The 17,095-nt window shown below is 49.1% G+C and overlaps 1 protein-coding gene across 1 annotated transcript in view; it reads left to right on the plus strand.

Moving 5' to 3' along the window:
• Positions 1-219: 219 nt before the first annotated feature.
• Positions 220-17,095, plus strand: part of stard10 (StAR related lipid transfer domain containing 10) — a 33,598-nt gene continuing 16,722 nt past the window's right edge. Inside the window, exons 1-4 of the mRNA XM_029773744.1 lie at positions 220-1,016; positions 10,469-10,616; positions 10,702-10,805; positions 16,472-16,589. Coding sequence (XP_029629604.1) covers positions 852-1,016; positions 10,469-10,616; positions 10,702-10,805; positions 16,472-16,589 — 535 coding nt within the window. The 5' untranslated portion in view covers positions 220-851. The remainder of the gene's footprint in view (positions 1,017-10,468; positions 10,617-10,701; positions 10,806-16,471; positions 16,590-17,095) is intronic.

A 17,095-nucleotide genomic window follows, 5' to 3' on the forward strand; every position in this document is an offset into this window, starting at 1 on the left:
AAGGCATTCCCCTAATAGCCATATCCCACAATAATGATTATGTTGTTGAAATTGCAAGAAAAAATAGTGAGAAAATAAACGCCAACATGAAAACAAGGGAGTAGAGTACAGTCAGTTTATTGGACTAGACGCGCTGATATCTGGTCCCTGATACAGGGACTTAACGTGCACGTAGCCGAGTGGGCGGTTGTCAATCTTTTATTGCCTCTCTGTGTGTCTCCAACGCTTTCCTCTCTATTCGTCACACTGCACCATCACCCCCCGACGACGTCGAGTGACCATAGGGGGAAACGCAGCGACGCAGGGGAACTGAAATGTAAACGCGCAACAATTGATCATAACCATCCGACCTGTCAGCCTCGCATCTCTAGTGGAGACGCGGTGAGACAGCGGACACGTATGTCCCACTTACATAGCTGCTGTGGAACATATTGAACTGAAACTGATTCACGCCAGAGGGTCAATCATGTTATAAGATTAACGCCGGAAAGCTTCCACTCACGTGTTTGTATAGTTTCTATGAAAAGTGTAGATGTTTGTATTTTTATAGCCGTGTTTTTGTGCGTTCTTCGTGTTTGTTCAGCAACTCTCCTTTCTAAGCACACATCATCACAAGACGCGGATTGCGTGCTCAGTGTGTGTGTGTGATATTACATTATCGGAATAATTCACTCAGAGGATAGAGGTGTAACGTTACGTCGTTTAGCTCAGTCACTCCTCACCAGCGCCCGTTCGTCCCAGTCTGCTTCGGGTCTCTCCGCCATCGGGAGTTTTATCCTGCCTCGGTTTGGTCCCATCGTTCTTCCCAGTGAACTGCAGAAGAGCGAGCTCGCGCTCCCGGGTAAAAGATTATGTCGGTGGAGTCGTTGTTGATCCCGGACGACCGGGCATTCAGCAGCTTCAAGGAGGAGTGCGGGAGCGAAGAGGGCTGGAGTCTGACCTACAATAAGACGGACATGACCGTGTGGACCCAGACTATAGGAGGAGACGAGGAGAAGTCCCTCCACAAGATTAAGGTGAGAACAGGGTAGGCCAGGTCTCAGGTGAATGGAACATGTGTAGAATAGACGACACCATATGGGTTACCTCGGTCACACAGTCCCATAGCACAAGTCATAATGTCCTAAACTGAAACACTTTCAGAATATTACTCAAAGGAGGGCAAGGAAGTGTTATTTACAGGAAATAAGGAAATGTAGATTGTTAAAGTATTGGACCAGGGCCAGGGTCAGGTGTGTGCTCTATGTATCCGGGTCTGTGGCAGGATAGCGGACAAACAGGTGTTCTCACATGGAGTTGTTTGAGGAAGGGTGGAGGGAGGGAGGGAGGGAGGGGAGGGAGGGAGGGAGGGAGGTGGAGAATGGGGAGAGGAAATTGAAGGTGAAAGAGGAAATGTGTGGACTGTACACATGATTAATCAGCTCTGACGTCACACTGTTGGGGCAGGCTACTGTGTGTTTGTGTGTGTGTGTGTGTGTGTGTGTGTGTGTGTGTGAGACCAGTTATTTGTTATGTAAGAAGCTGCAGGTGGAGGTCTTGTTCTGGTTCCCACAGAGATTCCTGTTCTGCAACCTGTGAGTGCAGGTACACAGACAAGGCCAGCAGTTTAGTCACCTGGTGGACTAGTGGTCATAGAGAACGGAACACATGGTAGGTGGCAGTAAACCTGTTATATTAGCTGGCATCTATCTGTCTCTAAGTGTCCGTTTGCGTAATGTCCCAGAGTGGGTAACGTCCCAGAGTGGGTAACGTCAGAGAGTGGGTAACGTCCCAGAGTGGGTAACGTCCCAGAGTGGGTAACGTCCCAGAGTGGGTAACGTCCCAGAGTGGGTAACGTCAGAGAGTGGGTAACGTCAGAGAGTGGGTAACGTCCCAGAGTGGGTAACGTCCCAGAGAGTGGGTAACGTCCCAGAGAGTGGGTAACGTCCCAGAGAGTGGGTAACGTCCCAGAGAGTGGGTAACGTCCCAGAGTGGGTAACGTCCCAGAGTGGGTAACGTCCCAGAGTGGGTAACGTCAGAGAGTGGGTAACGTCAGAGAGTGGGTAACGTCCCAGAGTGGGTAACGTCCCAGAGTGGGTAACGTCAGAGAGTGGGTAACGTCCCAGAGTGGGTAACGTCCCAGAGTGGGTAACGTCCCAGAGTGGGTAACGTCCCAGAGTGGGTAACGTCCCAGAGTGGGTAACGTCAGAGAGTGGGTAACGTCCCAGAGTGGGTAACGTCAGAGAGTGGGTAACGTCCCAGAGTGGGTAACGTCCCAGAGAGTGGGTAACGTCCCAGAGAGTGGGTAACGTCCCAGAGAGTGGGTAACGTCCCAGAGAGTGGGTAAAGTCCCAGAGAGTGGGTAACGTCCCAGAGAGTGGGTAACGTCCCAGAGTGGGTAATGTGTGCTTAAGGAGAGGCCGTGTCTCTCTGCACTCATAGCCATAGGGGATAAAGGTGTGAGACTGTGTGTTTGTGTTTTTGCTCAGTTGCGAGAGAGCTGGATACACTGATGGGGAGTAGCCCTCAAACCATTATATCCTTGTGTGTCTCTCTAAACGCTGATGTAGATGTGTTGTGTGCCTCTCGGTGTGTTTGTGATATCCAGTCTGTTGTAGTGTTCTCCTCTCCCCGAGGGGGCTGTTGTAGTGTTCTCCTCTCCCTGAGGGGGCTGTTGTAGTGTTCTCCTCTCCCCGAGGGGGCTGTTGTAGTGTTCTCCTCTCCCCGAGGGGGCTGTTGTAGTGTTCTCCCCGAGGGGGCTGTTGTAGTGTTCTCCCCGAGGGGGCTGTTGTAGTGTTCTCCCCGAGGGGGCTGTTGTAGTGTTCTCCCCGAGGGGGCTGTTGTAGTGTTCTCCCCGAGGGGGCTGTTGTAGTGTTCTCCCCTCCCTGAGGGGGCTGTTGTAGTGTTCTCCTCTCCCTGAGGGGGCTGTTGTAGTGTTCTCCTCTCCCTGAGGGGGCTGTTGTAGTGTTCTCCTCTCCCTGAGGGGGGCTGTCGTAGTGTTCTCCTCTCCCTGAGGGGGGCTGTCGTAGTGTTCTCCTCTCCCTGAGGGGGGCTGTCGTAGTGTTCTCCTCTCCCTGAGGGGGGCTGTCGTAGTGTTCTCCTCTCCCTGAGGGGGGCTGTCGTAGTGTTCTCCTCTCCCTGAGGGGGGCTGTCGTAGTGTTCTCCTCTCCCTGAGGGGGGCTGTCGTAGTGTTCTCCTCTCCCTGAGGGGGGCTGTCGTAGTGTTCTCCTCTCCCTGAGGGGGGCTGTTGTAGTGTTCTCCCTGAGGGGGCTGTTGTAGTGTTCTCCTCTCCCTGGGGGGCTGTTGTAGTGTTCTCCTCTCCCTGAGGGGGCTGTTGTAGTGTTCTCCTCTCCCCGAGGGGGCTGTTGTAGTGTTCTCCTCTCCCCGAGGGGGCTGTCGTAGTGTTCTCCCTGAGGGGGCTGTCGTAGTGTTCTCCCTGAGGGGGCTGTCGTAGTGTTCTCCCTGAGGGGCTGTCGTAGTGTTCTCCCTGAGGGGGGCTGTCGTAGTGTTCTCCTCTCCCCGAGGGGGCTGTCGTAGTGTTCTCCTCTCCCCGAGGGGGCTGTCGTAGTGTTCTCCTCTCCCCGAGGGGGCTGTCGTAGTGTTCTCCTCTCCCCGAGGGGGCTGTCGTAGTGTTCTCCTCTCCCCGAGGGGGCTGTCGTAGTGTTCTCCTCTCCCCGAGGGGGCTGTCGTAGTGTTCTCCTCTCCCCGAGGGGGCTGTCGTAGTGTTCTCCCTGAGGGGGCTGTCGTAGTGTTCTCCCTGAGGGGGCTGTCGTAGTGTTCTCCTCTCCCTGAGGGGTGTCATGACGTTGGCCTCTTTGGGTACAGGAAGGACAGTTGACCCCCTCCCCTTTGTACCATCACCCAACCTACCTTCCCCCCAACCCAGGGTTGAAAAAATTCCAAGAGGAGAATCTACTACAACATGTTTCATAGAGAGACAAAGGAAATTCTTCCAACTCATAGAATTGGAGAACCGAGCGACATGTGTGTTCTGGAGAAGATATGGAAGATTGATGAAGACTCCAGCTACGAACTGGTCCGCTTGGTACAATTTTGTGATACTCAGAAGAGACAATATAGCCATATTACCCTAAAACGGTCTACATGATAGCCTCAGCGATGAGACTGAATCCACATGGCTGTATATAATGTATTAAGGATAAAGCCATTTGTAATACATTGAGATGCTATGTACTGATGTTAATGTGATAGAATTATATTTCTGTAACCAAGTCTAGCTCAGTCATAGGCACGCCCCCAGGGACACATACAGGACCAGGCGTCATTTGACAAGCCTGTTCTATGGGCACTATAAAACACCCCCTGATTTACATTTCTACAGACCAGGCCTCCACTCCATTGTGAGTTTGGCCCATAGGTTTGACCAGCCAAGTACTCTACTGAAAGTGAACCATACCACGTGGTTAACTTTTAGACTATTGATATCGACAGAATAAGAACAAGTCTTTGATATGAATTATTAGTCTGCAGCTAAGTAAATTATATCATCGAACGCGAAGACCAACCACATCCATTCTATGACGACATTAATGAATGTCGCTCTGAAAGATCCATTCTAACCGAGAGAGAGATAGAGAGAGAGAACTCTCCATCAGAACAACGCTCCAACAAGAATCCGGACGACACATGAGCGTAAATATATATTGATTGCAATTGTTCCCGAATGAGTGAGCCTTCAATTGTCAATTGTTAATATTAATGAACTCTGTGTAACTTCTCAGCTTACCGTTTTATGACCCATTGTCTAACAGACCAGCCATGCTTGTTAGCCAGTAGGGCACATTCCTCTACCAATCCTTTGTGACGATAATTACTGTTTGTATGTTTTCTGTTAATTACTTAGTGTAGTAAATAAAGGATTTTAAGACAATTGATGTATGGATGATTTTAGTAAAGACTGGGTTCGTGCAGATAACCAAGAATTTACAACTTTCATGATGAGACTGAAAATAATATACGGGTTAATATTGACTGCTATCGATGTAAAATATGACTAAGTATTTTAAGAGTTTATTCAGAAGATAACAGCTCTATAAACGTTCTTCTGTGGTGCCCCGACTTTCTAGTTAATTACATTTACATGATTAGCTTAATCAGGTAATATTAATTACAGAGAAATAATTTTATAAGTTAGCATGTCATATCACTTAATCCGGCATAGCCAAAGACACGACAGGGGGCTGTTGTAGTGTTCTCCTCTCCCTGAGGGGGCTGTTGTAGTGTTCTCCTCTCCCTGAGGGGGCTGTTGTAGTGTTCTCCTCTCCCCGAGGGGGCTGTTGTAGTGTTCTCCTCTCCCCGAGGGGGCTGTTGTAGTGTTCTCCTCTCCCCGAGGGGGCTGTTGTAGTGTTCTCCCCGAGGGGGCTGTTGTAGTGTTCTCCTCTCCCCGAGGGGGCTGTCGTAGTGTTCTCCCCGAGGGGGCTGTCGTAGTGTTCTCCCCGAGGGGGCTGTCGTAGTGTTCTCCCTGAGGGGGCTGTTGTAGTGTTCTACCCTCCCTGAGGGGGCTGTTGTAGTGTTCTCCTCTCCCTAAGGGGGCTGTTGTAGTGTTCTCCTCTCCCTGAGGGGGCTGTCGTAGTGTTCTCCCTGAGGGGGGCTGTCGTAGTGTTCTCCCCTCCCCGAGGGGGCTGTCGTAGTGTTCTCCCCTCCCCGAGGGGGCTGTCGTAGTGTTCTCCCCTCCCCGAGGGGGCTGTCGTAGTGTTCTCCTCTCCCTGAGGGGGCTGTCGTAGTGTTCTCCCTGAGGGGGCTGTCGTAGTGTTCTCCCTGAGGGGGCTGTCGTAGTGTTCTCCTCTCCCTGAGGGGGCTGTTGTAGTGTTCTCCTCTCCCTGAGGGGGCTGATGTAGTGTTCTCCTCTCCCTGAGGGGGGCTGTTGTAGTGTTCTCCCCGAGGGGGGCTGTTGTAGTGTTCTCCCTGAGGGGGCTGTTGTAGTGTTCTCCCTGAGGGGGCTGTTGTAGTGTTCTCCCTGAGGGGGCTGTTGTAGTGTTCTCCTCTCCCTGAGGGGGCTGTTGTAGTGTTCTCCTCTCCCCGAGGGGGCTGTTGTAGTGTTCTCCTCTCCCCGAGGGGGCTGTTGTAGTGTTCTCCTCTCCCCGAGGGGGCTGTTGTAGTGTTCTCCTCTCCCCGAGGGGGCTGTTGTAGTGTTCTCCTCTCCCCGAGGGGGCTGTTGTAGTGTTCTCCCTGAGGGAGCTGTCGTAGTGTTTTCCTCTCCCTGAGGGGGGCTGTTGTAGTGTTCTCCCTGAGGGAGCTGTCGTAGTGTTCTCCTCTCCCTGAGGGGGCTGTTGTAGTGTTCTCCTCTCCCTGAGGGGGCTGTTGTAGTGTTCTCCCTGAGGGGGCTGTTGTAGTGTTCTCCTCTCCCCGAGGGGGCTGTGGTAGTGTTCTCCTCTCCCCGAGGGGGCTGTCGTAGTGTTCTCCTCTCCCCGAGGGGGCTGTCGTAGTGTTCTCCTCTCCCCGAGGGGGGCTGTCGTAGTGTTCTCCTCTCCCCGAGGGGGCTGTCGTAGTGTTCTCCTCTCCCCGAGGGGGCTGTCGTAGTGTTTCTCCTCTCCCCGAGCGGGCTGTCGTATCGTAGTGTTCTCCTCTCCCCGAGGGGGCTGTCGTAGTGTTCTCCTCTCCCCGAGGGGGCTGTCGTAGTGTTCTCCTCTCCCCGAGGGGGGCTGTCGTAGTGTTCTCCTCTCCCCGAGGGGGCTGTCGTAGTGTTCTCCTCTCCCCGAGGGGGCTGTCGTAGTGTTCTCCTCTCCCCGAGGGGGCTGTCGTAGTGTTCTCCTCTCCCCGAGGGGGCTGTCGTAGTGTTCTCCTCTCCCCGAGGGGGCTGTCGTAGTGTGCTCCTCTCCCCGAGGGGGCTGTCGTAGTGTTCTCCTCTCCCCGAGGGGGCTGTCGTAGTGTTCTCCCTGAGGGGGCTGTCGTAGTGTTCGCCTCTCCCCGAGGGGGCTGTCGTAGTGTTCTCCTCTCCCCGAGGGGGCTGTCGTAGTGTTCTCCTCTCCCCGAGGGGGCTGTCGTAGTGTTCTCCTCTCCCCGAGGGGGCTGTCGTAGTGTTCTCCTCTCCCCGAGGGGGCTGTCGTAGTGTTCTCCTCTCCCCGAGGGGGCTGTCGTAGTGTTCTCCTCTCCCCGAGGGGGCTGTCGTAGTGTTCTCCCCTCCCCGAGGGGGCTGTCGTAGTGTTCTCCACTCCCCGAGGGGGCTGTCGTAGTGTTCTCCCCTCCCCGAGGGGGCTGTCGTAGTGTTCTCCCCTCCCCGAGGGGGCTGTCGTAGTGTTCTCACTGAGGGTCTATAGCAGTGAAGAACAGTGACGTGTAAATTGCAGAGGCATTGAAACCCACGGAGAGATTTTTATTATCCATATTATTATTATCAGCATCATTATCATCAATAATCTATCAGCCATTAACCATTAGTTAGCCATATCATCAGCATTATACTGACACACACACACACACACACACACACACACACACACACACACTAAGGCAGCAGAGCTATCCTTGTGTATGTATATGTGGATGGTGTGTAATCATATGTGTCAGACTGATGGGTACTGTTTGGTCTTTCTCCAGCCCCCCCCCACCCTGAGGACTGAGGGAATCCCTAACCACTGATACAGATACACTCTCATCCTCCTCGTCCACATTCCTCTACCCGTGTCCAGCAGAACGGACAGCTTTACCAGGCCTGGGAGGGCAGTAGACAGGGACAAGGAGGAATGCTGGATTAAACACACAGCGGGCTGTAGTGCAGTCTGATGCAGGGGGAGGGGGTATCAGGTTAGAGGTCGTGTATCAGGTTAGAGGTCGTGTATCAGGTTAGAGGTCGTGTATCAGGTTAGAGGTCGTGTATCAGGTTAGAGGTCGTGTATCAGGTTAGAGGTCGTGTATCAGGTTAGAGGTCGTGTATCAGGTTAGAGGTCGGGTATCAGGTTAGAGGTCGGGTATCAGGTTAGAGGTCGGGTATCAGGTTAGAGGTCGGGTATCAGGTTAGAGGTCGGGTATCAGGTTAGAGGTCGGGTATCAGGTTAGAGGTCGGGTATCAGGTTAGAGGTCGGGTATCAGGTTAGAGGTCGGGTATCAGGTTAGAGGTCGTGTATCAGGTTAGAGGTCGTGTATCAGGTTAGAGGTCGGGTATCAGGTTAGAGGTCGGGTATCAGGTTAGAGGTCGGGTATCAGGTTAGAGGTCGGGTATCAGGTTAGAGGTCGGGTATCAGGTTAGAGGTCGGGTATCAGGTTAGAGGTCGTGTATCAGGTTAGAGGTCGTGTATCAGGTGACTGTGACCATGCAGTGTCTGTCTCACAGGTCTCTGTCAACCATGATCACACACACACACACACACACACACACACACACACACACACACACACACACGTGTTGTGTCAAACGTGATGTCTCACTCATGGGGTTTCAATTTACAGAAACACCATTCTCCATGTCTCTCTTTCTCTCTCAATTCAATTCAAGGGGCTTTATTGGCATGGGAAACATATGTTAACATTGTCAAAGCAAGTGAGGAAGATAATATACAAAAGTGAAATGAACAGTAAACATTACACTCACAAAAGTTCCAAAATAATAAAGACATTTATAATGTCATATGGTGTTGTAACGATGTACAAATGGTTAAAGTACAAAAGGGAAAATAAATAAGCATAAATATGGGTTGTATTTACAATGGTGTTTGTTCTTCACTGGTTGACCTTTTCTTGTGGCAACAGGTCACACATCTTGCTGCTGTGATGGCACACTGGTATTTCACCCAAATTGGATTTGTTTTCGAATTCTTTGTGGGTCTGTGTAATCTGAGGGAAATATGTGTCTCTAATATGGTCATTGAGCAAGGCTATGCTCACTGAGGCTGTACATAGTCAAAGCTTTCCTTAAGTTTGGGTCAGTCACAGTGGTCAGGTATTCTGCCACTGTGTACTCTCTGTTTAGGTTTAAATATTCTAGTTTGCTCAGTTTTTTTGTTAATTCATTCCAATGTGTCAAGTAAATATCTTTTTGTTTTCTCATGATTTGGTTGGGTCTAATTGTGTTGCTGTCCTGGGGCTCTGTGGGGTCTGTTTGTGTTTGTGAACTGGACCAGCTTGCTTAGGGGACTCTTCTCCAGGTTTATCTCTCTGTAGGTGATGACTCTGTTATGGAAGGTTTGGGAATCGATTCCTTTTAGGTGGTTGTAGAATTCCCTTCTTGCCTTGTCTCTCAGATCGTTCACAGCTTTGTGGAAGTTACCTGTGGTGCTGATGTTTAGGCCGAGGTATGTATAGTGTTTTGTGTGATCTAGGGCAACGGTGTCTAGATTGTATTTGTGGTCCTGGCTACTGGCCTTTTTTTGGAACACCATTATTTTGGTCATACTGAGATTTACTGTCAGGGCCCAGGTCTGGCAGAATCTGTGCAGAATATCTAGGTGCTGCTGTAGGCCCTCCTTGGTTGGGGACAGAAGCACCAGATCATCAGCACACAGTACACATTTGTCTCTCCTGCCCTCATCAGTAGAGGAGTATACTGAATGACTTTAATAGAATTACAGTGATGTCTTCTCTCTCCCTCCCTCTCTTTTTTCCTCTCCTGTTTCAATCTGCCCTGCAGACACAATCACTCCATTATTCTCTCAGTTCCATTGTGACTTTTAAGTCCTTAGTCCAACACACACACACACACACACACACACACACAGCCCATTCTTCCAAACACAGACCCACAAGGCTGTTGATAGATAGGTAGATAGATAGATAGAGAGGTAGGTAGATAGATAGGTAGAGCAGTAGAGAGGTAGAGGTAGATAGTTTTAAGGTTAGACTATAGATCTGCTCGCTCGTCCCACAAGGCTGTTGATAGGTAGATAGATAGGTAGAGAGATAGGTAGAGAGATAGATAGGTAGGTAGAGTGGTAGGTAGAGAGAGAGAGATTGGTAGAGAGGTAGGTAGAGTGGTAGATAGATAGATAGGTAGAGTGGTAGGTAGGTAGAGAGAGAGATAGGTAGAGAGGTAGATGGATAGATAGGTAGAGTGGTAGGTAGAGAGAGAGAGTGGTAGAGAGGTAGATGGATAGATAGGTAGAGTGGTAGAGAGGTAGGTAGGTAGATAGGTAGAGTGGTAGGTAGAGAGATTTAAGGTTAGACTATAGCTCTGCTCGCTGGACCCACAAGGCTGTTGATAGTGCACTACCTTTGGTCCAGGTTATCCCCATGTAGCTGAGGTTAAAAGTAGTACACTCTATGGCTTTCTCCCCTCCCCCACCCCCCTATCTTCTGTCTGTGTTGTTGTGGTGTGGAGTCTTCCCCTGGCTGAGGTAACCATGGAGATGGCGTTACTCTAGGGCAGTTTTGCAGGCCACGGGTGTGTGTGCTCTCACTTTGTAAGAGCCTGATATTGTGCCCATGGTTTTACTATTAAACTGCCCCCCCCCCACACACACACACACACGTGTGTGTTTGGTCAAATAACGGTAGGTGTGTGTGTTGACTATTTATTGAATGTGTATTTCTCCTGCAGTGTCGGATGGTGTGTAAGGACGTGCCAGCTGAGACCATGTATGATGTTCTCCATGACATCGAGTACCGGAGGAAATGGGACGCAAACGTCATCGAAACCTTCGACATCGGAAAACTCACTGTTAACGCAGACGTGGGCTACTACTCCTGTACGACACACACACACACACACACACACATATACATTCAGTGTGTGTGTATATGTTAATGAGGCTCCTCCTCGTCTGTGTCTAGGGAAGTGTCCCAAGCCGCTGAGGAACCGTGATGTCATCACACTGCGCTCTTGGCTGCCCACTGGCAGTGATTACATCATCATGAACTACTCTGTCAAACATGCTGTAAGTATAAACATGTGTAGGGAAAGAGTATCCTAGTACACAAACCTGTATTATACCTTCTTCCTCAGGGTTCTCCAACCCTGTTCCTGTACTATACCTTCTTCCTCAGGGTTCTCCAACCCTGTTCCTGTATTATACCTTCTTCCTCAGGGTTCTCCAACCCTGTTCCTGTATTATACCTTCTTCCTCAGGGTTCTCCAACCCTGTTCCTGTACTATACCTTCTTCCTCAGGGTTCTCCAACCCTGTTCCTGTACTATACCTTCTTCCTCAGGGTTCTCCAACCCTGTTCCTGTATTATACCTTCTTCCTCAGGGTTCTCCAACCCTGTTCCTGTACTATACCGTCTTCCTCAGGGTTCTCCAACCCTGTTCCTGGAGAGCTACCCTCCTGTAGGTTCTCCCTCCAACCCTGTTCCTGGAGAGCTACCCTCCTGTAGGTTCTCTCTCCAACCCTGTTCCTGGAGAGATACCCTCCTGTAGGTTCTCTCTCCAACCCTGTTCCTGGGGAGATACCCTCCTGTAGGCTCTCTCTCCAACCCTGTTCCTGGAGAGATACCCTCCTGTAGGCTCTCTCTCCAACCCTGTTCCTGGAGAGATACCCTCCTGTAGGCTCTCTCTCCAACCCTGTTCCTGGAGAGATACCCTCCTGTAGGCTCTCTCTCCAACCCTGTTCCTGGAGAGATACCCTCCTGTAGGCTCTCTGTCCAACCCTGTTCCTGGAGAGATACCCTCCTGTAGGCTCTCTCTCCAACCCTGTTCCTGGAGAGATACCCTCCTGTAGGCTCTCTCTCCAACCCTGTTCCTGGAGAGATACCCTCCTGTAGGTTCTCCAACCCTGTTCCTGAACCCCAGTTGTAACAAACCTGATTCAGCTTATCAACCAGCTAGTTTTTAAAATCAGGTGCCCTAGATTACGGTTGGAGAGAGAACCTACAGGACGGTATGTCTCCAGGAACAGGGTTGGAGAGAGAACATACAGGAGGGTAGCTCTCTAGGAACAGGGTTGGAGAGAACCTACAGGAGGGCAGCTCTCCAGGAACAGGGTTGGAGAGAACCTACAGGACGGCATCTCTCCAGGAACAGGGTTGGAGAGAGAACCTACAGGAGGGTAGCTCTCCAGGAACAGGGTTGGAGTCTTGGACAGCCCTGCACTTCCCCCTCAGTGTTTGTAGATCTGAAGAAACCAGATAAGGGTCAGCAACATGGCTGAATGTCCCTGAAGTCTCAGTGTTTGTAGATCTGAAGAAACCAGGTAAGGGTCAGCAACATGGCTGAATGTCCCTGAAGTCTCAGTGTTTGTAGATCTGAAGAAACCAGATAAGGGTCAGCAACATGGCTGAATGTCCCTGAAGTCTCAGTGTTTGTAGATCTGAAGAAACCAGATAAGGGTCAGCAACATGGCTGAATGTCCCTGAAGTCTCAGTGTTTGTAGATCTGAAGAAACCAGATAAGGGTCAGCAACATGGCTGAATGTCCCTGAAGTCTCAGTGTTTGTATATCTGAAGAAACCAGATAAGGGTCAGCAACATGGCTGAATGTCCCTGAAGTCTCAGTGTTTGTAGATCTGAAGAAACCAGATAAGGGTCAGCAACATGGTTGAATGTCCCTGAAGTCTCAGTGTTTGTAGATCTGAAGAAACCAGATAAGGGTCAGCAACATGGCTGAATGTCACTGAAGTCTCAGTGTTTGTAGATCTGAAGAAACCAGATAAGGGTCAGCAACATGGCTGAATGTCCCTGAAGTCTCAGTGTTTGTAGATCTGAAGAAACCAGATAAGGGTCAGCAACATGGCTGAATGTCCCTGAAGTCTCAGTGGATAGCCAACTGGTTGTGCGACGCTCTGCAGGGAGAAACAGAAGAGAGAGAACAGACCTGCAGTATAGTCTCCCTTGACGTCAGTGGGAAACAAATGCTACAGTGGGACTGTCCACTCTATTTAAATGAACATGTGTTGGAGTATCTTTAGTGGTTGTGTGTGTCTACGTAGGTGCAGTTTGACAAAGGTGTGTTTAAGTGTGTGTCATGTTTAAATGTGTGTTTTAAGTGGACTATTTGCTCACTTTAGTAAGATTGTATTTGGTTAAATAATCCTCTGGCATTTGAATAAAGCTTTATCGGTCCGTGCCACTGCTTACGCTGGATAAAGCGTGTGTGCGCTGGATAGGGCAGTGGTAGCTCTGGGTTAGACCACTCACAGTACAGTGGCTCAATGCCAAACTGAAAATGTATCTCCTTCCCTTCTGCCCTTCAGGATCTGTGTTTCAGGATCTGTCCTTCACGATCTGTCCTTCACGATCTGTCCTTCACGATCTGTCCTTCACGATCTGTCCTTCAGGATCTGTCCTTCAGTATCTGTCCTTCAGTATCTGTCCTTCAGTATCTGTCCTTCAGTATCTGTCCTTCAGTATCTGTCCTTCAGTATCTGTCCTTGAGGATCTGTCCTTCAGGATCTGCGATTCACAATCTGTGTTTCACAATCTGCATTCAGGATCTGTCCTTCAGGATCTGTCCTTCACAATCTGTGTTTCACAATCTGTGTTTCACAATCTGCATTCAGGATCTGTCCTTCAGGATCTGTCCTTCACGATCTGTCCTTCACGATCTGTCCTTCAGGATCTGTCCTTCACAATCTGTGCTTCACAATCTGCATTCAGGATCTGTCCTTCAGGATCTGTCCTTCACAATCTGCATTCAGGATCTGTCCTTCAGGATCTGTCCTTCAGGATCTGTCCTTCAGGATCTGTCCTTCAGGATCTGTGTTTCACAATCTGTTTCACAATCTGGGTTTCAGGATCTGTCCTTCACGACCTTTTGAGAAGTTGAAAGCAAGATGGTAGAACCTTGACTTGAGCTTATTGGAGGAGCCTTCTGGAACCCTTATAATACCGCTCTCCTTTCTCCTGTTCAATCAGACCTGACAAGACTAGTCACCTAGGGCAGAAAGGAAGGGGATAAGGGTTTGGTTTGGAATTAGGCCCACATGCTGTGGTTGTTTTTCTGCCCAGTGGAGGAGGAGAGAGAGATCGAGGCATCCTGTGAAGAAGGAAGCACTCAACATGTTTCTCTTTCTCTCTCTCTCTCGTGTGTGTGTGTGTGTGTGTGTGTGTGTGTGTGTGTGTGATCAATGTTAAGTGGAAAACTCATGTGACTGCTGCTGTAAGCTTCCACATGCAAACACTCAACAAACCTGCATGACACTATAAAAAACAACATACATCCACATACAGAACATCCACACAAACATAGCAACTTTTCTCACGTTGGGTTTAGTGAGAGGTATTGGCTTTAGTGAGAGGTATTGGCTTTAGTGAGAGGTATTGGCTTTAGTGAGAGGTATTGGCTTTAGTGAGAGGTATTGGCTTTAGTGAGAGGTATTGGCTTTAGTGAGGGGTATTGGCTTTAGTGAGGGGTATTGGCTTTAGTGAGAGGTATTGGCTTTAGTGAGAGGTATTGGCTTTAGTGAGGGGTATTGGCTTTAGTGAGAGGTATTGGCTTTAGTGAGAGGTATTGGCTTTAGTGAGAGGTATTGGCTTTAGTGAGAGGTATTGGCTTTAGTGAGAGGTATTGGCTTTAGTGAGAGGTATTGGCTTTAGTGAGAGGTATTGGCTTTAGTGAGAGGTATTGGCTTTAGTGAGAGGTATTGGCTTTAGTGAGGGGTATTGGCTTTAGTGAGGGGTAAATAGTGAGGGGTATTGGCTTTAGTGAGGGGTATTGGCTTTAGTGAGAGGTATTGGCTTTAGTGAGAGGTATTGGCTTTAGTGAGGGGTATTGGCTTTAGTGAGGGGTATTGGCTTTAGTGAGAGGTATTGGCTTTAGTGAGGGGTATTGGCTTTAGTGAGGGGTATTGGCTTTAGTGAGGGGTAAATAGTGAGGGGTATTGGCTTTAGTGAGGGGTATTGGCTTTAGTGAGAGGTATTGGCTTTAGTGAGAGGTATTGGCTTTAGTGAGGGGTATTGGCTTTAGTGAGGGGTATTGGCTTTAGTGAGAGGTATTGGCTTTAGTGAGAGGTATTGGCTTTAGTGAGGGGTATTGGCTTTAGTGAGGGGTATTGGCTTTAGTGAGAGGTATTGGCTTTAGTGAGGGGTATTGGCTTTAGTGAGGGGTATTGGCTTTAGTGAGGGGTATTGGCTTTAGTGAGGGGTATTGGCTTTAGTGAGGGGTATTGGCTTTAGTGAGGGGTATTGGTTTTAGTGAGGGGTATTGGCTTTAGTGAGAGGTATTGGCTTTAGTGAGAGGTATTGGCTTTAGTGAGGGGTATTGGCTTTAGTGAGAGGTATTGGCTTTAGTGAGGGGTATTGGCTTTAGTGAGAGGTATTGGCTTTAGTGAGGGGTATTGGCTTTAGTGAGAGGTATTGGCTTTAGTGAGAGGTATTGGCTTTAGTGAGAGGTATTGGCTTTAGTGAGGGGTATTGGCTTTAGTGAGAGGTATTGGCTTTAGTGAGAGGTATTGGCTTTAGTGAGGGGTATTGGCTTTAGTGAGGGGTATTGGCTTTAGTGAGAGGTATTGGCTTTAGTGAGGGGTATTGGCTTTAGTGAGGGGTATTGGGTTTAGTGAGGGGTATTGGGTTTAGTGAGGGGTATTGGGTTTAGTGAGGGGTATTGGCTTTAGTGAGAGGTATTGGCTTTAGTGAGAGGGTATTGGCTTTAGTGAGGGGTATTGGCTTTAGTGAGAGGTATTGGCTTTAGTGAGAGGTATTGGCTTTAGTGAGAGGTATTGGCTTTAGTGAGAGGTATTGGCTTTAGTGAGGGGTATTGGCTTTAGTGAGGGGTATTGGCTTTAGTGAGAGGTATTGGCTTTAGTGAGGGGTATTGGCTTTAGTGAGAGGTATTGGCTTTAGTGAGGGGTATTGGCTTTAGTGAGGGGTAGCACAGAGGGGGGTATTGGCTTTAGTGAGGGGTATTGGCTTTAGTGAGGGGTATTGGCTTTAGTGAGAGGTATTGGCTTTAGTGAGAGGTATTGGCTTTAGTGAGAGGTATTGGCTTTAGTGAGAGGTATTGGCTTTAGTGAGGGGTATTGGCTTTTGTGAGAGGTATTGGCTTTAGTGAGAGGTATTGGCTTTAGTGAGGGGTATTGGCTTTAGTGAGGGGTATTGGCTTTAGTGAGGGGTATTGGCTTTAGTGAGGGGTATTGGCTTTAGTGAGAGGTATTGGCTTTAGTGAGAGGTATTGGCTTTAGTGAGGGGTATTGGCTTTAGTGAGGGGTATTGGCTTTAGTGAGGGGTATTGGCTTTAGTGAGAGGTATTGGCTTTAGTGAGAGGTATTGGCTTTAGTGAGAGGTATTGGCTTTAGTGAGAGGTATTGGGCGAGGCATGGACAGATATCAGAGCAGTCGATCTACAGGAGAGGAGAGAGAATCCTTACTGTCACTTTACCCCTCCACAATATATATTACTTTGTGCAGTAAACTCTTGATAAGTGAATATCATCTTTTACATTTAAACTCTAAGTGCAGGGCAGTTCATAATGGTTTTAATTCAAATTCATTTTGATTGAATTGCTTTGGATATTTGCATGTTCTGGCTGTATAGTGCACTCATGCAAAATAAACCCAAATATCTGGAGTCAATTGTATTTACAGCAATTGAACTAAGTGTCAGTGGTTGAGACCATTTCCTCAGATAGGGGTGTTCTGTGCTAACTAGGGCTGTTCCACTGTTCCTGTAGAAATACCCCCCAAAGAAGGACATGGTACGAGCTGTGTCCATCCAGACTGGCTACCTGATCCAGAGCCACGGACCGAACCACTGCACTCTCACCTACCTGGCACACGTGGACCCAAAAGGTAATACACACATACACAAGTCTCAGTGGAGGTTTCTGGGGGGAGGATGGCTCATAGTAATGGCTGGAATGGAGGTGGTTAATGTCTTGGAGAGTTAATAAATGATTCATACTCAGGACCTTCTTTCAACAGAAATCGCCATATGAACTATGGATCTGGAGGAAGGGACTGTCCCGCATCTCTCTCACTCGTTCTCCATCTCTTGTTCTCCATCTCTCTCTCTCTTGTTCTCCATCTCTCTCTCTCTCCCTCTCTTGTTCTCCATCTCTCTCTCTCTCTCTCTCTCCCTCTCCATCTCTCTCTCTCTCTCTCCCTCTCTTGTTCTCCATCTCTCTCTCTCTCCCTCTCTTGTTCTCCATCTCTCTCTCTCTCTCTCTCTCTCCCTCTCCATCTCTCTCTCTCTCTCTCCCTCTCTTGTTCTCCATCTCTCTCTCTCTCCCTCTCTTGTTCTCCATCTCTCTCTCGTTCCCCAATTTTCTCTCTCGTTCCCCAATTTTCTCTCTCGT

The sequence above is a fragment of the Salmo trutta genome, chromosome 13 (assembly GCF_901001165.1).
Source record: "Salmo trutta chromosome 13, fSalTru1.1, whole genome shotgun sequence".
NCBI classification, from domain to species: Eukaryota; Metazoa; Chordata; class Actinopteri; order Salmoniformes; family Salmonidae; genus Salmo; species Salmo trutta.